Below are 26,758 nucleotides of genomic sequence, written 5' to 3' on the forward strand. Positions count from 1 at the left end.
CATTTAATAATTAGATTTTATATCAGAATTTCCCTTTATAATTCAAGTTTAAATATATATATACACATACACACAGATATCAACTGGATACAAATACAGACAAATAGTCAGTGTCCAGCAGCCCTGGAGTGGTTCAGTGCGCAGCCTATGAGACCAGACACAGCAGCTCTGGCTGTGAGCATGGAGGTTTTGGGGCAGTGGACGTGGGGGACCTTTTGGTAACTCATAGTTAAGCTAAAAATTATAAACCAGCAAGGGTCAGAGTTTAGAAGCAAAGTTCCTCTGACTGTTGTCCCATTTGAAAGCATAAATGTTGCAGAGATGCAAAAAGTTTAAAAACAGGTACAAAGTTTCTTATTAGAAACACAGCTCAACTAGAGGGAGAGCAGGCCGAGTCGCTGTGCAGTTAAGACAGAAGCAGGGCAGAGACGCACGCCCCGAGAGAAAGGGCGTGGGCATCCCCCCAGGGAGGAGGAGCCCAGGCAAAAGGCGACTGAATCGCTTGCGTAGGGCAGTTCTTAGGGTTTTCCTCTGGCCAATCATCTTGCTTCGCCTGGCCCTGAGTCTGTATTTGGTTTATCTCGGGGTCCTCACCTGTGTGGGTATATCTCTTAGCCAAGATGGATTCCAGCGCCAGGGTCTCTAGGAAGAAGAATGTGTTATGGCCTGGCAGCCCCTCCCTTCTCTTTCCTCTGAGCAGCCTCTCTACACTTGCATAGTCTCTTTATCTTCTATCCAAACAAGACTCAATTCCCCCTGGCTCTTGCCCTTAGCCTAACCTTGGAGTGTCCAGAGGGCCCAGATTCCAGCTGCTCAGCCTGGGGCCCTCCTATTTCCTGCCTCATCCCCATGTGGTTTTAGTATTTACATTCCCACAATTCATTCATGAGGGTTTCAGTGGTGTGTGTGTGTGTGTGTGTGTGTGTTTGGTTGTTGTTGTTGTTTTCTTTCTTGTCTGTGTTGATGTGGTCAGTCTTTTATTGTTTAGCCTTTCTGCTGAGTCTGTATGAAGACATTTTCTCCCCCACCATTTGATGCTTGACAAACCTAGACAGTGTATTAGTAAGCAGAGACATCATTTTGCCGACAAAGGTCTGTCTAGTCAAAGCTATGGTTTTTCCAGAGTCATGTACAGATGTGAGAGGTGTACCACAAAGAAGGCTGAGTCCTGAAGAACTGATGCTTTTGAATTTTGGAGTTGGAGAAGACTCTTGAGAGCCCTTTGGACAGCAAGGGGATCAAACTAGTCAATCTAAAGCAGTCCTGGATATTCACTGGAAGGACTGATGCTGAAGCTATGATCCTTTGGCCACCTGATGCAAAAAGGTGACTCATTGGAAAAGACCCTGATGCTGAGAAAGATTGAGGGCAAGAAGAGATGGGGATGGCAGAGGATGAGATGGTTGGATGGCATCACCCACTCAATGGACATGAGTTTGAGTAAGCTCTGGGAGATGATGAAGGACAGGGAAGCCTGGTGTGCTGCCGTCCATGGGGTCACAGAATCAGACACGACTGAGGAACTGAACAACAACTTCCTTTGGGAACCTCCTCTCTGTATACACGTTTTGGAGGAATGTTTCAGATTTTTTGCATTGTTTGCTTTCTGAAGTCCAGCTTCTCGGGATCTTTGCTGCAGTCTGGACATTCGCAGGAGCTCCAGGAGCTGTGCTTCCCAGTGCTTCTCTGGGAGGCTCCTTCCCTCGAAAATTCCATCAGGAAGTGGTTCTGACTACAGTGCTGTTTCTTTGTTCCCCTTGAATGCTGAATAAAGATTCAGTGTACATAGCATGAAGGTTGCTTTTAAGCCCCCAAACAGTCTAGCAGAAATTGTCTGGGAGTTTTAAAACATATGTAACATTTTACAAGTCTACTTACTGTTAAAGGTCAGGCACTGGGAGAATAATACCTATTTTTTCATGGAGTTCTATGGTGAGAAATGGTTTAGGCCGTTACCAGATGGTACAGTTTGAAAAAAAGGCTAGGTTCTTGACTGAATTAACTTTAATTTCACTTCAAGGCGTTAAAGCCTTTTTACCTTTTTACTTCAGCTCCCTCCAAGGGCACTTGCCAGCCCTGGGGTTTGCCAGCTCAGCTCATCTGCAGATGCTAACATCTTATCCTGATAGCAGTTGATTCAATGTGCAAACACCTCCCCTGTTTGAGGCAATTGGTCTCCTGGAGAGGGTTTTGAAAAAGCTCTTGTTCTATTTCTGAATTTGATTAAAATAGCTTATTAGTCGGTCGAGTAAATTAAATACTTGCCTTTACATTTCCATGGGATTTGGAGAAAACCCAATAAAAGAGATCAATGTAGTGCACAAAAGTTTTATGAGCACCACTATTTTGCAGGACCTGTTATGAATATTAGATTTGCAGAGTCTGGCCTCATAATTCCATATCTAATGGATCTGAAACATGAATATCTTCACATAAATAGTATTGATGGAAGAAGGCTCCCATGGAGTATAAAATAATCTCCATATTCAAGAGTCAATTAGTACTAAGTCATTTCTTTCCCTTTCATTTTTTTATTAAACATTTCCACCCCTTGACTACAGAAGTCTTCCCTGTTAAATCTTTCAAAAGTATATCTGTAAGAATTTTTGAATAGTTCAATATTATTCACAACACTTAATTTTTATGATTGCTTCTAATTATTACTAAATGGAGGACGGACTCATCTACTTATTCGTAACTTTGACTTTTAATAAAGGGAGACTCTCTGTCTTCATTTTCAAATCCTCAACCTGTGCTTCCATCCAGTCTTATCTGTGACATTTCATGATTTGGAATGCAGCAGAGTGGCCTTATATTTTCAAAGCACAGTAAAAGCTGAGCCCTTTTTATGTCCAGCCGTGTTTTCAGAGGGAATGTAACGAAGCACAGAGCGTAAATGCAGCTTTGTACCAGCGACCAAGGATCAGGCCCCATTTGTGTGAACTGCAAAGCTGAGGGCGGGCAGTGAGTTAGCAGTTTCTACTGTGTGAAAGAGAATGTAAGTGGACTTCCCGGCGGTCCAATGGGTAGGACCCCACGCTTCCACTGCAGAGGCACCTGTTGACAAGTTCAATCCCGCCTGCTACAGGGCACGGCCAAAAATATATGTGTATATATATATTTTTATACACTTTTTTTTAAAGAAAGCTGATTAGAGTGTCTCACCTTGAGATAGCTAGAAAGAAAAAAAAACATGTTTGTGCCTTGTGTCATCATCTGACCTGTTGTTTAATAAGGAGAAGGCACTTCAAGTGATGTTGAAAAAGGAGATGTAGGAATTGCCTGGGAGAGTCCACGTGGACTCTGGCCAGTTTAATTTCCATTGATTGACTGGAAAAGTGACCATTGTTAAAGAAAAAGTTAGAGCAGTCAAGAGATGTTCTCAAATGTTTGGGAGTCTGCTCTTATCCCTGTGATTTTAATCTACATAACAGAATAGCTTCTCATATTAAAAAAGATATTAATGCATACCTATGAAATCTGGAAAAATGGTACAGAGGAAACTTTTCGCAGGACAGAAATAGAGAAGCAGACGTAGAGAACGGACATGAGGATTTGGGGTTGGGGGGTGGGGATGAATTGAAAACTTGTGATGTACATATATACACTTATTGTTGATCATTCGCTAAGTCATGTCCAACTCTTTGTTTCTCTATGGACTGTAGCACTCCAGGCTTCCCTCTCCATCACCATCTCCCGGAGCTTGATCAGTTTCATGTCCTTTATGCCAGTGATGCCATCCAACCATCTCATCCTCTGTCATCCCCCTGCTCTTCCTGCCCTCAAATTTTCCTAGCATCAGGGTATTTTACAATGAGTTGGCTCTTTGCATCAGGTGGCCAAAGTATTGGAGCTTCAGCTTTAGCATCAGTCCTTCCAATGAATATTTAGGATTGATTTCCTTTAGGATTGACTGGTTTGATTTCCCTGCTGTCCAAGTAATTAAGAGTCTTGTCCAGCACCATAGTTCAAAAGCATCAATATTTTGGTGCTCAGCCTTCTTTACAGTCCAGTTCTTATGTCCATCTATGACTGCGAGAAAAACCATGATTTTGACTAGATGGACCTTTGTCAGCAAAGTGTCTCTGCTTTTTAATATACTACCTAGGTTTATCATAGCTTTTCTTCCAAGGAGTAAGCATCTTTTAATTTCGTGGCTTCAGTCACCATCTGCAGTGATTTTGGAGTCCAAGAAAATAAACATTGACACTGTTTCCACTGTTTCCCCATCTATTTCCCATGAAGTGATGGGACTGGATGCCATGATCTTTGTTTTTTGAATGTTGAGTTTTAAGCTAGCTTTCCACTCTTCTTTCACCCTCATCAAGAGGCTCTTTAGTTCCTCTTCAATTTCTGCTGTTAGAGTGGTGTTATCTGCCTATCTGAGGCTATTGATATTTCTCCTGGCAACCTTGATTCCAGCTTGTGCTTCATCCAGCCCAGCATTTCACATGATGTACTCTGCATATAATCTAAATAAGGAGGGCAATAATATACACCCTTGACATTCTCCTTTCCGAATTTTGATCCAGTCCATTTTTCCATGTCTGGTTCTAACTGTTGCTTCTTGACCTGCATGCAGGTTTCTCAGGAGGTGGGTAAGGTGGTCTGCTATTCCTATCTCTAAGAATTTTCCACTGTTTGTTATGATCCACACAGTCAAAGGCTTTAGCGTAGTCAATGAAGCAGAAGTAGATGTGTTTTTTCCTTAATTCCCTTGCTTTTTCAATAATCTAACGGATGTTGGCAATTTGATCTCTGGTTCCTCTGCCTTTTCTACATCCAGCTTGTACATCTGGAATTTCTTGGCTCACATACTACTGAAGCCTAGCTTGAAGGATTTTGAGCATTTCACTTTGCTAGCATGTGAAGTGAGTGCAATTGTATGGTAGTTTGAAAATTCTTTGGCATTGCCATTCTTTGAGATTGGAATGAAAACTGATCTTTTCCAGGCCTGTGGCCACTGCTGCATTTTCCAAATTTGCTGGCATATTGAGTGCAGCACTTTCACAGCACCATCTTTTAAGATTTGAAATAGCTCAGCTGGAATTCCATCACCTTCACCTGCTTTGTTCATAGAAATGCTTCCTAATGCCCACTTGACCTCACATTCCAGGATGTCTGGCTCTAGGTGAGTGACCACACCATCGTGGTTACCCTGGTCATTAAGGCCACATGTAGAATAGAGAGCTAGTGGGAAGCTGTACAGTACATGGGGCTTGGCTCGGTGCTCTGTGATGACCCAGAAGGGTGGGATTGGTCGGGGCGGGGGGCAGAGGAGAAACTCAAGAGGGAGGGGATATATGTATACATATAGCTGATTCACTTTGTTTTATAGCAGAAACTAACATAACATTGTAGAACAACTATACCCCAATTAAAAAAGAAAGATGATGAAGGAATCATTTTAGTGTTGTGACTTATGGGATGGAATTCTTGGGAGCAGTGTGGACCTCACAGAGAATAAAATTCTGGGTAAAATAGGGGCATCAATTTTCTAGAAGCAGCAAATGCTGTGCCTTGACATTTGCTCTTATTTAATGGAAACTGTTGGGTCTTCCCAAGTGGTGAAATGATAAAGAAACTGCCTGCCAATGCAAGAGATGAAGGAGATGCAAGTTTAAACCCTGGGCTGGGAAGATCCCCTGGAGTAGGAAATGGTAACCCACTCCAGTGTTCTTGTCAGGAGAATCTCATGGACAGAGGAGCCTGGCAGGTTACAGTCCTCAGGGGTCGCAGAGTCAGACATGACTGGGCATGCATACACAGTGGAAACTGTGAGAAACAGGGAAATATAAATTTGGAAAATGTTGGCGATTATCTAATTTTAATGACATGCTTTGATTCTTTATTTTTCCCCAAATTATTAAAGATATTTTCAGAGCAGTTCCAGTTGACTATTCTTATCCTATAGAGTTCCAAGTGTGAGATTCATAGTGACTCAGTTTTACTTGAGATAAAATTCCTTTTGTTCTAAGAGCCCAGCACAGTATAGGTTCCATTAGCCAGCTCTGTTTGTCTCTAGATGCAAATCTTCTGGGTTTTCTTGGGCCAGTTCAGTATTAAAAGTGATGATTTTGAAGCCGCAGCCCCAATACTTTGGCCACTTGATATGAAGAGCTGACTCATTTGAAAAGACCCTGATACTGGGAAAGATTGAGGGCAGGAGGAGAAGGGGACCACAGAGGATGAGATGGCTGGATGGCATCACCGACTCAAGTTTGAGTAAACTCTGGGAGTTGGTGATGGATAGGGAGGCCTGGCATGCTGCAGTTCATGCGGTCGCAAAGAATCGGACACGACTGAGGGACTGAACTGAACTGAACTGAGTGATTCATTGTCACAAGTGCATGGATGCAGGTCTTTCCTGGGCTAAATGTGCATCTTCTAGACAGAAAGAGAGCCACTGAGCGCAGTTTTTCTTCAGTATCCTGAGGGCAGAAGGCCCTGACCAACTACAGGAGCACCAGAATAGTGGAAGCTCGCCATTCCCCTGCAGGACGGGACATTGTCCACACTCACAGTAAGCACCACCAGACTTCTCAGCCCAGACAGGTCTACCCTTGTCACTTTCAAGGCAGCGCAGTTATTAGCTGAAGTCCAAACCTCATTCATCGGCTTCCCCGATGGCTCAGTGGTAAAGAACCTGCCTGCCAATAAAGGAGACACGGGAGACGTGGGTTCAATCCCACGTCAGGAAGATGCCCTGGAGGAGGAAGTGGCACCCCACTTCAGTACTTCTGCCTGGAAAACCCCATGGACAGAGAAGCCTGGTGGGCTACAGTCCATGGGGTCGTAAAGAGCTGGACACGACTGACCACGCACACTTAAAGCTTAACACTTCAGGTTTCCAAAGTTTTTACCTGACATCCTCTTTCTGTTCCAGGATCTCATTCAAAACCCAGGGTTATGTTTACTCAGCATGCCTTCTTGGACTGTGACGCTTGCTCAGACCTTCTTTGTTTCTGATGACCTTGCCAGCTTTGTGGAGCCCCTGAAAGTGTCTCTTGCTCTCATGCAGCAGAATCAGGAGGAGGCAGGATCCCATGGTGGTGCTGACTGCCAGGCCAGCCCTCTGCACTGAGACAGGCAGCACTGCTGGATCTCAATCATCAGCTCAGAGTCAGCTTTGAAGTCTCAAATCAGGTTACTGGGTCACCCGGCACAGTGGAGGATTTGGCCATGTAAATGTGGCTCTCCCAGAGTCGTTGATCAGTATCTTGAATAAAATTGTCATTTTCCCAACAAGTGCTCTCTGAACCCCCTGCCTTAGCTTTCCGGAAAGCACCACAAAGACAGTTTTCACCTTCAATGACACATATAAATGATTTGGGTAGTGCTGACCCTGAGTTTAGAGACTGATGCTTCCATAGCCTCTATGAGACAAGGGGAAGAGCTGGCACAGCTCCTGTCTGTGGTTACATGTCTCCTGGATTTCTAGGGTCCTGTAATTTGGAATGGGAACACCAAGGGGAAAAAGCAAAACAGAGCAGCATCTTCCCTGACTCAGCTTAGCTGTCAACAGCACCTTTGAGAGCGTCTCGTTTTTGTTTTAGTCAAACAAACCACATTTTCATGAAATGCAAATACAGTATTTTATGCACATAACAGAATTTCCCCTGAACACCATAATTAAACATGATTACACTTGATTTTAACAAGCACAGGGCACTTTTAATAGCAATTTGCTACTTTCCAGGGTTATGTTATTGATTGTGATGGAGAGGAATACTTGTGGGAGACACCAGGTTATTCCAGGTGCCTGGTTATGCTGCATCCACACAGATTCCTGAGACTCAGGGAGCGCATGCCTGCCCACCAGTGGGGAGAAGCCCACACCATCTGCAAAGGGCATGGTTGGTTGGTGGCCATTCACAGGCTGCAGTGTTACTGTCTAAAGATGATGGAAGGAAGTCAGTTGTTTTACGGATGTCTGGGTCAAATCCTCAGAAAAATGAGACTCAGTCCAAGAGCAGGTACCATGTGGATGCTTGCACAAGAAACTATTTCTACCAGCTCTTTCCCCAGCCAGAACAAGGAGCATTTACTGATCTTGGGCACACTTTCATCAGATTAGGAACACCCACTACGCAGTAGTAAAGTGGTAGCTATAGATTGTTTTTGTCATTGTTCTTTAGTCGCTAAGTCCTGTCTGACTCTGCTACCCCATGGACTGTAGACCTCCAGGCTCTCTAGTCCATGGGATTCTCCAGGCAAGAATACTGGAGTGGGTTGCCATTTCCTCCTCCAGGGCATCTTCCCAACCCAGGGATCTAACCTGTGTCTCCTACATTGGCAGGTAAATTCTTTACCACTGAGCCACCAGGGAAGCCCATAGCCATAGATTATCTATTATCTATTCTGGTTTTTGATTTTTTAAAACACCCAATTTAGGTTAGAGATGACAGTCAAGAAGCAAATGAGAAAAAAAAAAAAGGCTTACAAGCTCTAAAGAGCTGCTTATATCACAAGTGTCAAAGTGTAGGCTGCTGTGTTATACTTATGCGTAGTCTATAAACGGTTTGGTCTGAGCTTGTGAGAGGCCAGTCATTTTTAGGGCTGAGAAGAAGTATTATATCCAACTCAAATTTTTATTTGGCAAAATATTATTTTATCTAACTTACTACCATGAAAACATTTTCGAACAAAATAGATGCACTTTATCAGTACAGAAATGTTGCTTTCATTTTCCATCAATTACTTGTGTATTTTTTAGCTTGCCAAGATCTCAGTCTAGGACAGGGTTAAGATGTGATTGGACTCCACTGAATTCTCCAGATTATATTAAAGGTCTTTTTATAAACACAGTTTTTACTTGTTCATAAAATATACCATTATCATTTTAATAAAAAACTTTGTCTTTTCAGGTTAAAAAGAAAAAGATACACTGTTTTCCTAGACCCATCTATCCCACCTGGGATTGTAGGTAAATTAGGAGTTAGATAAAAGTTTCATGAAAGAGGCAGTGCATCAAACATGTGATGGTAGCAAACATAGGTTTTACATGCATATATAAATAGAAAACTCTATGACATTCATTAAAACTAATCTTGAAGAACATGTACTGTGTGTGGCTAGGTGCAAGGAATCTGAATGTCAATAAGATAGTCCCTGTGAGAGTTTACAGTAAATCACAGAAGATAAATACAACTTCCAGAGAAGAGACAAGTGAGGGCAGAGCCTGTGATCAAGTCTAATCCCAGAGCAGGTGCAATGGAAATTAGAACATCAACAGTGGACTGAGTGGATCAGGTTAAAGACAGGAGGAAACGGGGTGTTTACAGCAGGCGTGAGGCTGAAAGGAGGTACCATCAGGGACCTGGGTGGTGATCACAGCCTGGGTTGTGATCACAGGCAGAGGGTGGGCCGTGAAAGTTGACCCAGGGAGGTGGCAATGCCGGCTTTCTAAATCAGGCACAAGCCTTTGGGTTGAGATTGGGGGGGCTCACCAGGGGTATTTCACGACATCTGGGGTTTAAAAAGATTATTTTGGCTTTGGCATCAAAAGTGGAAGAAGGAGGCACACTGGCAAGTAGAGAATAATTCAAATGACAACAGTGATGATGAAAGATGGTTGACTATGAATGGGGAAACCCTGAACCCAGGGGGCAATGCAAAATATGTTGGAAATCAGCTAAAACTACAAGACACATTTGTGTGTGGTGTGTCTTGGTGTGTCTTTAGGAGGATGGTGACAATAACCATAAATGAACAGCATCAATTCTTTGGAATTGTCCTAAAACAGTCTTTTTAGTAAAAAGTATTAACCACGGGAGAGTCAAGATTGATAGGTTCATATTTTTGTTGCTAAGTTCTATGTCAAAGACTTCAGGATGTCATAAAAATATAAAACTGGAAAGGAATGCCAGCAATTATCTCATCCCAGCCCCTTTTGTTTATTAATAAGATGAAAGAATGCGATATAAGTTTTAGAGCTTATTGGTGCCAAAAATGAAGTGAGAATCTTCATCAGTAAAAACAGTATTCAAAAGTAGTTATAGTATTTCCTTTATGCCAAAACTGCAGAAGAATATACTTTTTAAATATTCATCTTGATCTTTGAGAAATATGAAGCACTGTGGGGAAGTGTGGAAGGAAACAGCATTAGTGATATTTGTGAGAAATAAACTGAACTTCTGGAGTGCTTATTATAAATGTTCTGATCATACTGTACTACTAATAATGACAATGAGAAAATTATAATAATATGACCTTCTCCTAACTAACCCTCTCAATATGAAATCACATCCCAAAGTGGATTCTTCCAAAGTAATGAAACTAGCAGGCTTCTGACTGAAGGTGGAGGAATAGTATTTCTCTGCTCACCATTTCCTCACTGAACCTAAGTAGCAAGTGGAATAAGAAGTGTGCAGGAAAAGGGGGAGTTATTTATTCGCTGATGGACCCAGAGGGCATCTGTAACGGGAAAGAGCAGTGTAAGCTGAGGACGGAAGCGTTCAGCGACAAGGAGGCCCAGGCCAGGGAGACCCGCAAGGAGGTGTGGGGCTCTGTGCCTCTCTCCAGTGGAGTTTGTGAGGTTGGCCCTCGCTTCCCCCTGGGAATTGGTTTCAGGACGCCTCCACCTTGAGGTGGCCAACCTTTGAGGATGCTCACGTCTCTGATATGAAATGGCGTAGCATTTACGTATAACACACATCCCCACATCCTTCTGCATACTTTCCTCTTGATTACCTGTAATGCTGTGTAGTGCAGCAAATTCAAGCTTTGACTTTTGGAGCTTTCTGGACTTTTTCTGCTGAATGTTTTTGATCTGTGGTTCAGTGAATGCTGGTGAAAGTGTTACAAACATCAGACCAAATGCAGCCCCCTTTTGCCCAACTTAAGCACTAGCACGTCTTCTCACACTTCCTTTTAGCAAATTCCACACCAGGAGAAGCTTCCTTCTTGGAAGATGAGAAAGTCTAAGACCAAGCGGGGGCCTCCGCAGAGCAGAGAGGGGCAGAGGTGCTGAGGCGAGCAGAGGGCCGGCATCTGGTCCAGTCGCTCGCGTGGTCCTGTCGAAGGCCTGGCCACCCATGAAGTCTGGCACTCTAGAAACTCAGTGCTCACCCTCTTGTGTCCTCACTACTGTGCTTTCAGGTCCCCCAGCACCAGCAGCTCCCACCCCGAGACCTCACTTCATCAGTCTTCTTGTCCTCCTGTAACCAGAAAATTAATAGAATAAAAATAAACCAGTTTCCCAATAATTTTATACTACTAAAATTAGAGAATACATTTTACCCTTTGGACTTCCTAAAGTTAATATCTTGCTAAAATGTAGCCAGTATTCTCAACGGCATTTTAAAGAAATATTTATCAGCAGCCTGGAGCAATAGACTCTGTCTTTTAACAACTCTCAATGTATGCCAGTAGCATGATTCTGAAGTTTAAATCAGTGACGAGAAATATGCCAAGAGAACAGGAAAGTGGCCCAATCCTGACCTAATGATAGATGAACCTACTCTAGAAGAATAAACTTGCATGGATATAGCTTCATGCACTTATCCGTAAATAGAGTATTTTAATTTAAGTTGTATTAGTTCCCTGGAGCAGGCATAACAATGTACCACAGACTGGGTGGGGCTGAAACACAGCAATTTATTTGGTCACATTTCTAAGATCCAAGTGCTTAGAGGTTGGATTTCTTCTGCGACCTGACATCTCGGCTTGTACACGGCTGTTGTCTGGCTCTGTCCTCACAGGCCCTTCCTCTGTGTGCAGATCGCTGGTGTCTCTCTCCGTATAAGAACATCAGTCATTCTGGACTGGAGCCCACTCATTACCACCCCTTTTAACCTCAGTTACTTCCCTAAAGGCCCTGTCTCCAGGTAGAGCCATCCTGGGGATTAGTGTTTCAGGGTAGGCATTAGGAGGAGACAAAATTCTGTCCATAGCATCTCTGAAGAATAAGTGATTAGCAGTTAATTCAATATTGTATGCCCAGATAAGTCCTTGCTATGCAGATATGCTGTGTTGCCAAATTAGGACAGAGCCATATGCTTGGATAAAATGACGTTCCTGTATAAGATGAAATGCTTAACAAGAACACAGGCCTGGGTAGAGACGATGCCAGCTCTTTAGAGGTGACCTAATGAAGTACTGTGGGCCAAGCCAAGATGCTTTTCCAGAAGCAATTTTGGGCTTGCTCTAATGCACAGATAATTGGATAATCAAGTGCCCAAATGTTGAGCCTAATTGTAGAGCAAAGTTGACAAAATTAGCCTAGAAAAAATGTTTACATTATGCACAGCTAAATGCTGGTTTCAATCCAGAAATCCTCTTTGTGAAGTAGGCACAAGATAACTGTCTTAGCAGATACAGTAAACCCAGAAGGTTTATCTTTGGTTTTCTATAGTAAATGTTATTTAGTAACACCATGCACTGGGTAGAGAAAGTCAACATACAATCTCTGTCTTAGTAAAGCAGGTACAGGATAGTCATCTTTAAGCACTGTGACTTCCCAGCTATGAGAAGAGCTGGCTGTAAAACACATCTGGAGGAAAGAGTGAGTTTATGATCTCAGACTGTTAACTAAAAGCGTGTGAAATGCCACCAAAAATGATAGCTTCATTTTGGTGCAGTTAATATCTCCTTAGGAAAAAAAGAACTAACAGACCAGATAATTTATTAACTGGCTCTCTAAAGTTAAAATCCATGTTTTTTTTTTTTTTTCTTTTCTTTTCTTCATTATGTACCTTTTTCTCTTCTTTCTGGCGGGCCATTCAAATGTGCTCTCCGGCCGTGATAACACATATCCACTCGGAGTCAGCAAGTTGCCGATTCCCTGTAAATTGTCAACTAGTCCAGCAGAAGATTCCTTGCATGGCAGAATAAAGATTCTGCCATGATCTTGACGGCAGAATTCAGAAAGAATAAATAAATCATGGAATGGCTTTGGTTCATGATACTGTGAGGCATTCTTTTATTTTTTTACCTAATCTTTTACTTTGTTACTTTTTTACTTCTCTGGAAGTTGTTCTAGTAATAACTTTTCTCTAAAACAGCATTCCCTTTTCTTTATCTTTATTTAACTCCCAGCTTATTCCCAAAAGAATTTACAGAAACGGATTTGTACTTTTTTCCCCCTGAACACTGAACATAAACTAACAAGATATTTAAACACTGTACCAGCTAACACTGCCAAACATATTGAAAATGATTTTATGTTTGAGAGGGGATTTTGTTTCCATTGACATGGTATTTTTGGCAGGCATTCGATTCAATTTCTAATTTTGCTAGCATCTCGTGGCAGATGCTAGCATGATGGGTTATGCAAATGCCACTTTAGAAAACACTATTTTCCTTTTTCTTCCTACATGAGAGAGTATGGGAAGTGCTAATATTATATTTACAGGATTCTTCAGAGGTAGGAATGGTTAGGTGACCAGCATAAGAGATATAACTCGAAGAGATATAACAGAAGTCACTAGTTAAGGCCTCTGGAAAAGCTTTTTTGTTGTTTTTTTTTAAGAAAGAACCCCACTAGCTGTCCTTGTGGGGGGACTGTGACTCTGGTTTCTTCCTGCCTTCGCATCCAGCAACCACTTTGTGCCATGAGACTGCAGCCCTTATGTCGACCAGCATGTTCAGGGTGATGGAAAGCAGCAATGAAGAGCCTGGATTCTTATTGATCTGACCATGGGTCTGCGTTGCACGCCTACATCCATTATTCGTGTTATTTCAGGAAAATAAAAAACTTGTTAATGTAAGCTGATTTTCCTTGAACTTTTGGATTACTAGCAGCCAAATGTAATCTTGATACCGTATGAAACACAATTCACACTGTTTAGTGACAGTTTCACTATGTACTGTGAAAAGAGAAGTTTAGCTTGTAATGTCACTTAGCTATTTTTGCACTTGTTTAATTTATTGGTAAAAAGATGGGGGAATAAATGGAAGCAGTGACAGACTTTATTTTTCTTGGGCTCCAAAATCACTGTGGCCAGTGACTGTAGCCATGAAATTAAAAGACGCTTGCTCCTTGGAAAAAGAGATGTGGCAAACCTAGACAGCACATAAAAAGCAGGGACATCACTTTGCCAACAAAGGTCCGTATAGTCAAAGCTATGGTTCATCAGGAAATACTAGAATTTGTGATTTGTAGAGGTGAGGATCCCTGGGCAGCTGTGATGTGCGGGTGAGTTTGGGAACCACTGACGGAGGCAGAGGCCCAGGCAGAAGGCGGGTCTGTCTGCTTCTGCTGGAAGCAGGCGTGCATCTTTCTCTACAAACGTGATGGTTGAACTCTCTACTCAAAGCTTCTGCCCAACGGGAAAGATAATGATAATGCAGAGCACTTCCGAAACTCCCGGATCTTGCGTTCTGTCACACTCATGCTTTAAGGACCAACTTCAGCTGGTTTCTGAAATTGAAGGGCTTCTTCCTGGCCCTTTTAACTTGCTTTCTCCTGAAGTCAGGGGCCCAGTAATGCTGGGTCTTCGTTAAGAGGATAGAAATTAACATGGAAAAGAAGTAGAGGGGTCCTGAGAAGATCCCCTCATTAAGGAACAGGGTGGGTAGCAGCCACTGGCCTCTGGCCAGTCGCTTGGCTTGTCCCTGAGTCAGACAACCCCATCGAACACTGCCCTTGGCTGAGTTGCTCTGGACCCAGTCTAGCTGCCATCTGACTGGAACTCTTGGAGCTCCAATTCAAGCCGTTTCTACATGACTTGCAGAAAAAGTGCTACGGACTAGACAGAAGTAGTTAAAAGTTCAGGGTCTCTTTTCCCTTCAACAGTTTGTCTTCATTTTAAGAGCATTCAATATTTAATATTCACTTCCAAATACCTTTGATGAGACAGATGTCTCACAAAATGCCCTGTGATGGTCACTGAGCACAGTCTATTCAGATTACTAGACTATGGACTTCCTGAAGGGGGTTACTCATCCCTGGTCCTAGTACCCTAGCACGTAGGGCATGTTCCACAATTTAAAACATCAAAGCATTTATATGTGGTATCAACAATCCTACTTGCAGGGCAGCAAAGGAGACACAGACATAAAGAATAGACTTTTGGACTCAGTGGGAGAAGGAGACGGTGGGATGATTTGAGAGAATAGCATTGAAACTATATATTGCCATATGCTATATGTAAAATAGATAACCAGTGCAAGTTTGATGCATGAAGCAGGGCGCCCAAAGCTGGTGCTCTGGGGCAACCCAGAGGGATGGGGTGGGAGGGAGAGATGGAGGTGGGAGGGGGATTCAGGACGGAGGGGACACATGTATACCTACGGCCAATTCATACTGATGTATGGCAAAAACTGTAACAATATTGTAGCTATCCTCCAATTAAAATAAATCATTTCTAAGGAAATGTCAAATCAAATAATATTCTTGGCTATTAAGTGAAAGATCTGTCAATCAAATCTAGATTCTTAGTCAATCTGGTAGCCTTTTCTATAAACCATGCTGCCTGCCAAGCATATGTAAATGTATTGATAGAAGGTCAATCTTCATGATCATTCAGGATTGGTATTCTCAGCAGCAAAGAAGCTAAAATCAATGGAACTGATAACCCTAAGGAAAGTCTTATCTCACGGTGGCATTTAGGTGTCCTCTCCAATCTTTATTATGAGACGATGTTTCACAACAATTTAGGGGAGAGATTGATAGTTTATCTGGTTTCTATAGCTCTTACTGCACAATTGTAATAAAACACAATGAAAGAATGAAATGCACTTAAAAATCTAGAGGCCATGCATCACCTGGCCCCGGCCGGCTCAGTGCTTCTGCATCCTCATCTCTCCCTTCACTTCCACGGTCACCTGTGGCCGCCTTGCTCTTCATCGTCCTACCAGGGGTGTCCCTCACCCAGCACTGCAGGTCATCTCCTGCTCACCACGGGTGGGACCATCTCCCCCTTGACACATTTCACGTGTGTCCCCCCACTTCAAGTCTCTGCCGACACGTTCAGTTTTCAGAAACCTTCACTGACTGTCCCACCAGAAAAGACCCTCTGACTACTCTACTTTCCATCACTCAAAGCAGAGGTATTCCTCTTACCGGCTTTCTCTTTCTCCAGCACGTTTGTCCCTGTCTGGCTTACTTTGGGCCGTTTGTGTATTTTCTGCTGACTGCCCTAAGCTACACTCTCCACAAGACCAGTTTCTTGGTCTGCTCACTTGTTGGTTAGACCTGTAGCTGAAACAGTGAATGGTGCTCAGAAGTGTCTATCACAGGCTAAGCAGTTAGGCAACAGATAGTAACTCTTCATAGAGGAAAGAAAGGGCACAGGCTGTGTTATACCCAAAAACTACCTAAGCTTGGGAAGATGTCTCAGTTCCTTTTAAATAACAACACAGTGCCAAGTGTCCACTTTGTTTAGGGCACCATTTAAGTACCAATAAGCCCAGGGAAGATAAACCTTATCATTCTGGAAAAAATAACAGTGTAATGAGGTAGAAAGACAGGTCCATGTCCAAATAGGACCAGATAAGACTTGTTCTTAAACCTCTACAAGAAAGCTACCTATAAACCCCAAGGTAGGGAACATAGGGCGTGACAGGACTCCAGATTATGGGGCTCTGAAGAGACGTTAACCAAGAGGGACATTATAGACAGAGAGAGGGTGGTGTCTTTGATGGGAGGACAGTGTAGAAGCTTGACACATCCTGGGAGGCTCAGGACACCTCTGCCGTTGGAAGCAGAGGGTCCTTGATGGGGTGGGAGGCACGGAGGCTGACACGGGGCTTTCCGGTCTGTGAAGATGCTCCTGCTTGACGAGATTAGTCTCTGCGATACACAGACGCCTGTCGGGGGGTCCGCTGCAGGTGCGCTCCTGTGGGTGGGCTTGGAGAAGGCAGGGCAGTTCCCTGGAGCGCGGAGGAGCAGATGAAGAGTCAGGAACAGGAAGGTCCCGCTATGTGGACAAGTCAGCAAGCCAGGATACTTAGCTGAGCAGAGCCGTCCGGGGGAACTCGGTTACTCCTTAAACAGCCTTCATTCATCCGCACCTCTTGTCGTGTGCTGGGGTCAAAGCAGAGGCAAAGATAGTGTGAAACGTGAACAGTAACAGCTCTCAATCGGCGGGCAGTCTTACAGGGAAGCTGTGCAGTGATCATGTGGTAAATCTCAGAGAGCAGCTGTGGCATTTCACATTAAGGATTGGATTTAATTGACTGACTTTTGTAGATCAGTGATTGCCAAGTGGACGTGGCTCACCTTAATGGTTTTAATGTCCTTTCTCAGAAGTGTGACTGATAAGTCTCTGTCATGGCAGACTCAATTTCAGTTTCACTGTTTTGGTTTACATGTCAGTGATTAGTGATGTGCCAGGAAAAGGAGAGTTCTGATACATTAAAAAATTAGCGAATCCGTTAGAGCTCAGGACAGACATATACACTCGGCTGTGTTTAAAATAGATAACCAAAAGGCACCTACTGTATAGCACAGGGAACTCTGCTCAACCTTGTGTGGCAGCTTGGATGGGAGGGGAATTTGGGGCAGGATGGACACATGAGTGTGTGTGGTTGTCTCTTCACTGTCCACCTGAAACTATGACAGCATTGTTAATCAGCTACACTCTAATATAAAGTAAAAATTAAAATGTAAAAGAAAATTAGTGAATCCAATTACTCATTTATTATATAAACATTTATAGGTATAGTATAAACTACCAAATAAAAATCAAATATATTAGAGATGAGCATTAAATATGTAATGTCAATATATTATACATATATTTAGTTATACATATTTAGTTATAAAATTAGTATTCAAAAGTAATACTTCGTACAATTTAGAAATATTAATCAACATGAAAAAATGAAAATGAAATAACATTATTGTGTGCTTTTAAAGATCACTGTCAAAGAAAAACATATCAGTGGGAGTGCCATTGAGTCCCCAGTAGACTTGTTTACGAATGTCCCCAGCTACTAAAAAGGCAGCATCTGAGAAGGAGAGAGGAAATAATTGCAGCCTAGTATTTTCCTTAGACTCCTCATTATCAGAGCCCATTTCTAGAGTGATCATTAAGAATAGATATTTGACCAGCTTTGCTCTGGGGGCTTCAGTGTCTTCACTGGTAACAGACTATGGTGTTTGTTTCTAGGAGAGCATGAACATGTCGGGGTCATCTTTGACATCTGACATTTTGTTCCATGTGGAAGGAGGCTTGATGCGGTTACTGTATCAATATCAGCCCAGTCTTATTCTTCCCTTACTTGTTTTTACTGGTTCAGACAATATGTGAAGTAGATGCAGACTCTCAAGTGAAGGCAGTTTGACCTCCAAGTGAAATTTCTGAATGTGTGTAGATTCTGTCACAGTTACTTGGGGCTCAAGTGATACAGTATGCAGGGGTCAAGAATACAAAATGCCCAAAAATGCTCCCCAAGTGAAGCTTCATATTCTGTGGCTGATGAGTGGGTCTAGCTCTTCCATGCAGACTTACTGATAGTGGATGTTACTAGTGCAACACTAGTCCCTGGACTTGTCATCACAAGTCCCTGCCAAACTCTTAAAAAAGGACTCACCAGACCCAGGTTCTGCTCTGGGCCAGCCCTGGCCTTATGTCTGGATCAGGGAATACCAGTATCTTTGGTGGAGATGAAGGGCCACTAGACATTCTAAACCCTCAGCATGGGAAGCAGAGAGACCTTCCACACAGTGTGGCTACAACCAGCTTATTTCCATGTGCTCTAAGTTCTCAGACTCAGTTAGTGTAGAAATGCCATTAATTCATTTCACTATAAAAAGTTATGAACTTTAGCATCACAGAGGCAAAAAGAAGCATCTAGAAGTCTAAGGTTTGCTAATAATCCTAGTGATAGCTAATATTATGGGCCCTATATGCCAGGACTTGTGTGAATTATATAGTTTAACTCTCACAGCTGCCCTGTGAGGTAGAAAGTAGTAAACGGAGGAAGTGAAAATGGAGACTTTGCAAGACTAAATTGCATCAGGTGGCCCAGCTTAGCCCAGGAATTTCCAAACCAAGTCTGCTGTTTTGATTCCTGACCTCAGAGCTGTGTCCTTGGCCAGGACCCTGGGCTTCTGAACCCTGTTCCACTGACAGGTCACATCAAATGGAAGCTCTTGTATCAGCTGCTTGCATATTTTGGAAATTAATCCTTTGTCAGTTGTTTCATTTGCTATTATTTTTCCCCATTCTGAGGGCTGTCTTTCTCCTTGTTTATAGTTTCCTTTGCTGTGCAAAAACCTTTAAATTTAATTAGATTCCACTTATCTATTTCCGTTACTCTAGGAGGTGAGTCATAGAGGATCTTGCTTTGATTTATGTCATTGAGTGTTCTGCTTATGTTTTCCTCTAAGAGTTTTATAGTTTCTGGTCTTACATTTAAGTCTTTAATCCAAATGTGAGTTTATCTTTGTGTATGGTGTTAGGAAATGTGCTAATTTCATTCTTTTACATGGAGCTGTCCAGTTTTCCCAGCAGCACTTATTGAAGAGACTATCTTTGCCCCATTGTATATTCTTACCTCCTTTGTCAAAAATAAGGTATCCATAGGTGTGTGGGTTTATCCCTGGGCTTTCAATATTGTTCCATTGGTCTATATTTCTGTGTTTTGTGTGTGTGTGTGTGTGTGTGTGTGTGCGCGCACCAGTGTCATACTGCCTTGATAACTATAACTGTGTAGTATAGTCTGAAGTCATGATTTCCAGATCCATTCTTCTTTCACAAGAGTGCTTTGGCTATTTGAGATCTTTTGTGTTTCCATATGAATTGTGAGAGTTTTTGTTCTAGTTCTGTGAAAAATGTCATTGGTAATTTGATAGGGATTGCACTGAATCTATAGATTACTAAATCTATAGATTTAGTAGAATAGTTATTTTCACAAAATTGATTCTTCCAACCCAGAAACATAGAATATCTCTCCATCTATTTACAAATCAATTCAGAAAAACAAACAACCCAATCAAAAAGCAGGAAAATGACCTAAACAGACATTTCTCCAAAGAAGACATACAGATGACTAATAAACACATGAAAAGATGCTCAACATGGCTTCATTATTAGAGAACTCCAAATCAAAACTACAATGAAATATCACCTTACACTGGTCAAAATGGCCATCATCAAAAAATCTACAAACAATAAATGCTGGAGAGGGTGTGGATAAAAGGGAACACTCTTGCACTGTTGGTAGAAATGTAAATTAGCACAGCTATTATGAAGAACACTATGGATATTCCTTTAAAAAAAGATAGGAGTAAAACTGCCATATGACCCAGCAATCCCACTACTATGTGAATACCCTGAGGAAACCAAAATTGAAAAAGACACAGATGTTCATTGCAGCTCTGTTTACAGCAGCTAGGACATGGAAGCAACCTAGAAATCCATCAACAGATGAATGGATAAAGAAGCGGTGGAATATATACAATGGAATATTACTTAGTCGTAAAAAGGAATTGGAGTCATTTGCATCAGTCCTAATGAGGTGGATGAACCTAGAGCCTATTATACAGAGGGAAGCAGGTCAGAAAGAGAAAAACAAATACTGTACACGAATGGATATATGTGAAATCTAGAAAAATGGTACTGATGAACCTATTTGCAGAGTAGCAGTGGAGACATAGGCATAGAGAACAGACTTGTGGACTTGGCTTGGGGGAGGAGGGGAGGAGAAGGTGGGATGTGTGGAGAGAGTAACATGGAAAACCACATTACCATAGGTAAGATAGACACCCAACGGGAATTTGCTGTGTTACTCAGTGAACTCAAACTGGGACTCTGTAACAACCTAGAAGGGTGGGATGGGGAGGGAGGGCAGAGGGAGGGGAGGGGACATAGATAAATTTATGGCTGATTCAACATCAAATCTATGTTGATGTTTGGTAGAAACCAACTCAATACTATAAAGCAATTATCTTTCAGTGAAAAATGAATAAATTAAAAAAAATAAGTTCTTTTCTATTATAAACCACCAGTCCAAATTGCCTTCAGTCAAAGAAATTTGGTTCAAGGTAATCCAAGTGTTAAATTCAAGTAGATCCATTCCTGCCTCTGTTCAGCTCAGGTTCATCCACTTGTACTCCAAGGCTGGCCCTTAAGGAAGAGTGTCCTCCAAGGCTTTCTTGGCCTGCATTGCATCCAAGAATATTTTAGCTCCCATTTCAGTTCAGTCGCTCATTTGTGTCCAACTCTTTGCAACCCCATGAACCGCAGCATGCCAGGCCTCCCTGTCCATCACCAACTCCCGGAGTTTACCCAAACCCATGTCCATCGACTTGGTGATGCCATCCAGCCATCTCATCCTCTGTCATCCCCTTCTCCTCCTGCCCCCAATGTTTCCCAGCATCAGGGTCTTTTCAAATGAGTCAGCTCTTCGCATGAGGTGGCCAATGTATTGGAGTTTCAGCTTCAGCATCAGTCCTTCCAATGAACACCCAGGACTGATCTCCTTTAGGATGGACTGGTTGGACCTCCTTGCAATCCAAGGGACTCTCAAGAGTCTTCTCCAACACCATAGTTCAAAAGCATCAATTCTTTGGCACTCAGCTTTCTTTCTAGTCCAACCCTCACATCCATACATGACCACTGAAAAAACCATAGCCTTGACTAGACAGACCTTTGTTTGCAAAGTAATGTCTCTGCTCTTTAATATGCTGTCTAGGTTGGCCATAATCTTCCTTCTAAGGAGTAAGCGTCTTTTCATTTCATTGCTGCAATCACCATCTGCAGTGATTTTGGAGCTCCCATTTAACTGATGCTAGTTAGACCGTCTTTTTAATCTGATGGCCTGAGCCATCAGGAGTGTGAGGAACTTGTTTGCACAAAGTACCTGGTTTGGTTTGGTTTTGTGTTCTTGTGCTAATTTGCTTCAGAAACAGATGGGCTGATATCCTACATGTTGAAGTTTCACCACCATTATATTATCAGCTGATGTCACCTCTCTGATACTCCTGAACACTTGAAAGTAGAGTTTCTCCTCTGGAGGAGAATAAGCCATCTTTGGATCAATCTCTGAGCTTGGACAGGTTCCCCACAAGGCAGGAATGTACCTGAAAACCACCCAGAAATTCAGCTGAGTCACTTCCACAGACTTTCCAGACACTGAGACCTCATCACAAAGCATTTATGTTGCTACATCTGAATTTGCTGTTGCTCACAGCAAGACGACAAAGTGCAAACACATGACGAATTCAGGAAGGACCATGGACCCAGAGATGCATCTGTGAGCCAAGCACAGATAAACCTCCCTGAGTTATGGAAACTCACCCTTCTCCTGCCTCCACTCCCAGCCCAGAGGAGGGTCTTCTGAACTTGTACGCGGATCACGTTGTGTATCTTCTGAAAACCCTGCAAAATCTTCTTCCCGTGGAAACCTCCTAGGCAGCTCTGGCCAATCCCTCCCTTCCTCTGCAGAACAGCCCTTCCCCAGCATCCTCCTGCAGGTCCGGGCACCCTGGCCTGTGTCTCCTTCATTATCTCACAAATTGTTACTGGTTCCCTCTATGTAATGTCAGCCCTGTGTCTTGTTTGTCCACTAACCTCATTACCTAGAACAGAACCTGATGCATTATTGGCCCTCAAGAAATATTTTTGTATGAATCAATGAATAACCATATTTCAGTTAATACATCCTGTATCATTAACATTTGTGACAGAGCAAAGTTGAAATGTGTGTATAATTTGGTGCATTTGTATCCACATGTCATTACAATCATGTGCTAATGAAAAGAGCCTTGATTCCACATATTTTCTTTTCATCTGAAGTCCATGAATATATTCATTTTGTTTCCTAAATGAGTTTTAACACCAATTTAAAGGAAAGAATATTCAAATGGATATATTGATTTAAATATTCAGTAGAGAATGAACCTTCTTACTTGTGTGGTTTACATTAAAAAACACATCAATTAAAACAAAATTGATGTTTACATTTTAATGGCAGCAGTTGTGGATAGCATGCAGGAAGGGTTTGGACCAGGAAGAAACATCTATTAATTGTAACATTTGCATGGTTAACACATCTGTATAGCTTTGTGTTTCCTTTGAAAGAAAAGTTAAACAGTTTTCTCCAAAATTTGAAGTATATATTTTTTCTGGCTTCTGCTAAATAAATATTAGATGAATTGAAACTGTTTATGGAAACAATGCAAAAGTCAACCATTGTTCACTTCCTAAACTGTTGAAAACGTTCATCGTGTTTTCTCAATGGTCCACTCATCTCTCCTCCTTTCAGAAATTGAGAAAGGGGGGTGCGGGGATCCAGGCATCCCAGCTTACGGTAAGCGGACCGGCAGCAGCTTTCTCCACGGAGACACACTCACGTTCGAGTGCCAGGCGGCCTTCGAGCTGGTGGGGGAGAGAGTCATCACGTGTCAGCAGAACAACCAGTGGTCTGGCAACAAGCCCAGCTGTGTATGTGAGTACTCTCCTGGCGGGGGTCTGTTCCAAGCTGCCCCAGAGGGGAGAGGAGCAGGGTGTGCCCTGAGGGAAGGCAGCTGCCTGCACCCCCCGGGGCGCAGCTTTGACCAGAAGCACTCAGGGCTCCTCAAACGTAGCTCTTCTTTCTCCACTGACTTAAAGCCAGTCAGTGATGTTCTTACTACCAGACAGATATGCTGTCGATGAGAGCTTTCCACGAGCAAGGCCCACAGAGCATCACTTCCACCCAGAGGAGCTGATGCCAGCTCTGTGAGCATCCTCGATAGGGTCTGGGGTCTTTGCAATCTAATAATGTCCTGTGACGGCTTCCCTAAGTAGGTTCTGATTGGTTATCTATTGTATACATAGTATCAGTACTGCATGGGACTTCCCAAGTGACTGAATGGTAAAGAATCCCCCTGCCAATGCAGGAGATGTAAGAGATGCAGGTTTCATCTGTGGGTTGGGAAGATCCCTGGAGAAGGGAATGGCAACTTACTCCAGTATTCCTGCCTGGAGCATCCCATGGACAGAGGAATCTGGCGGGCTGCAGTCCACAGGGTTGCAGAGAATAACAGAACACACCATGTCCTGTGACACTTAAAACACAATTGTGAGCTTCAAGTGATGCCACTTCACATTTCAGTGGAGGACTTGCCTGCTTCCTCCTATTTTTTGTCTAGTTTGTAGTTTATATTGTTAAGGTTCTTATTAGTTGTTTATTTTATGTATAGTGTCAGTAGGGTACATATGTCAACCCCAGTCTCCCAGTTCATCAACTCCCTCTTCCCCCTTTCGGGTCCATATGCTTGTTCTCTACGCCTGCGTCTCTGTTCTGCTTTGTCAGTAAGATTATCTATACCAAGTGTTTTCAGATTCCACATGTAAGTGTTACTGTACAGTATTTGTTTTTCTCTTTCTGACTTATGTCACTCTGTATTATGGTCTCCAGGTCCCCAAGTAGAAAAGAAATAGAAAAGAAGGACTGCATAACAGATTGAAAGACAGATTTTTTTATAATTAAGTATAGCAATAACCTGGAAACATATAGGAAATAATGTAAAATAATAAGCAAATCCACACCCTAGAAATAAGTCCAATAGATGCTCCCTCCCAAAGAATATGTATATGGACATACACAAAACATATGTATTACTGATTTCTCAGTATACATTAAGTAAATATTCCAAGAGACTTTTATATTATCCACCAGGATATGGTCTGATTTTCCAAGTTGTTCTTTAATCATTGTTACTCTCTAAATGACTTAAAAAGTAATTTCAAAAAATGTGCTTTAAGGCACATGCAAAATTTAAAATGAAAAATAGGAAACTGATTAGAATCAACCTTGTTTTCTGGAAATTATCCTTATGAAACAGGCATAATTTTTCATATTAATATTTGCTCTTCTGAAGGCAGAAAGTTCTAACAAGAAATCTTAATATTTGCCACAAGTTTCGGTCAACTTGATAGGGTTATTTTTGAATCAAGCGTACACTTGATTATGTATAGGCTGTGGTTGTTCTGTATGTTGAACTTAATCTGTTCACAACCTGGTACAATTCCCGGTCAGAGAACTGAGATTCGCATTTATGTTGAGGTCAAACAAACATAAAACAGAAGCTGGATTGTAACAAATTCAGTAAGTACTCTCAAAATTAAAAAAAAGAAAAGTTGAACCATCCTAGTTAACTGCTGGTATAGACTTCCTTCCCAGGTCCTTAGCACACTGGCATATCTTTGGATGTGGACAAAACTGTTTGAAACTATTATTATCTGTGTGTCTTCAGTTTCCTGTTTCTTCAACTTCACGGCATCATCAGGAATTATCCTCTCACCGAATTACCCGGAAGAGTATGGTAACAACATGAACTGTGTCTGGCTGATCATCTCTGAGCCGGGCAGCAGAATTCACCTCATCTTTAATGACTTTGATGTGGAGCCTCAGTTTGACTTCCTTGCAGTCAAAGATGATGGGATTTCAGACATAACCGTGCTGGGCACATTCTCGGGCAATGAGGTGCCGTCCCAGCTGGCCAGCAGTGGGCACATCGTCCGCCTGGAGTTCCAGTCGGACCACTCCACCACCGGCCGGGGCTTCAACATCACCTACACCAGTAAGTGCATCCGCACCCACCCCACGTCCGTGGTCTCCACTGGCTCTCCTGTGAGCGAAGTTCAATGGCAAGGGTGTTACTCCAGGGTTTTATAGTCACAATTCTCAAAATTATATAACATTATCCTGAGAACCTAAAAAAATACCCCACTCTGTTGTGGTGTCTTGGTCACCCCTATAGTGAGGACTGGTTGCTCACATGACTTCTCTCTCTCTGATTTTCCTTCCATCCATCCATCCATCCATCCATCCATCCATCCATCCATCCATCTTTGTATCCTCCATGCAATAGAATAGAGTAATGAAAAGCATTGAGGTATTTGGAGTCAGGAGTCATGGATTATAACACCTGCTAAATGTATGAACTTGGTCTTCCCAGGTGACAGTAGTAAAGAATCTGCCTGCAATGCAGGAGACCCAATTTTGATTCCTGGGTTGGGAAGATTCCCTGGAGAAGGGAATGGCTACAAACTCCAATATTCTTGCATGGAAAATCCCATGGACAGAGTAGCCTGGTAGGCTACAGTCCAATGGTTGCAGAGTTGGACACAACTGAGCAACTAAACAACAACTCGTATGTACTTAGTGAATTTTGATAAACAGCTAACTTTTCTTTGATTCAGACTCCTCATTTGATCATAGCTTATATTTAAGACAATCTGCTTAAATTGCACTGTTGAGGGAATAAAGTAAGACAATAATGTTAAATAGGAGCTATAGGCTAAAATGTACTGACTGCCTACTTCTCTAAGGTGATCTGCTTAGGATTTGACAGAAATTGCTTCATTTAACATTGCAGCAGCTCTGGAATATAAGCTTCATCTTCCTCATTCTGTAAATAAAGATAACTAGACTCAGATAGGGGCTTCCCTGATGACTCAGCAGTAAAGAATCTTCCTGCAATGCAGGAGTCACAGGAGACACGAGTTCAATCCCTGGGTTGAGAAAATCCCTTGGAGAAGGAAGCAGCAGCCCACTCCAGAATTCTGTGCCTAGAAAACTCCATGGATAGAGGAGATTGGCGGGAAACAAAAGGAGAAGGCAAAAGGATAAGGGGGCGGTGGAGGCTGAGATGATTAGATAGCATCACCAACTCAGTGGGCATGAATTTGAGCAAACTCCGGGAGACAGTGGAAGATGGAGGCGTCTGAAGGGCTGCAGTCTATGGGGTTGCAGAGAGTCAGACACAACTTAGCAAATGAACCTCAAAAAGGCTCGGATGACCGGACTGATCTTCCCAGGGACCAGTAAGCAAAGAGCCGGGATGCTAACCTAGATGTGCCAGAACCAAAATCCTTTT

At 42.5% G+C, this 26,758-nt stretch overlaps 1 protein-coding gene across 1 annotated transcript in view; it reads left to right on the plus strand.

Annotated features, from left to right (window-relative positions):
- The window catches only part of CSMD1 (CUB and Sushi multiple domains 1), a 1,985,846-nt gene that overhangs the window by 1,574,476 nt on the left and 384,612 nt on the right, over positions 1 to 26,758 (plus strand). Inside the window, exons 13-14 of the mRNA XM_070460176.1 lie at positions 23,158 to 23,340; positions 25,133 to 25,459. Coding sequence (XP_070316277.1) covers positions 23,158 to 23,340; positions 25,133 to 25,459 — 510 coding nt within the window. The remainder of the gene's footprint in view (positions 1 to 23,157; positions 23,341 to 25,132; positions 25,460 to 26,758) is intronic.

Source organism: Odocoileus virginianus, chromosome 32 (genome assembly GCF_023699985.2).
Source record: "Odocoileus virginianus isolate 20LAN1187 ecotype Illinois chromosome 32, Ovbor_1.2, whole genome shotgun sequence".
NCBI lineage: Eukaryota > Metazoa > Chordata > Mammalia > Artiodactyla > Cervidae > Odocoileus > Odocoileus virginianus.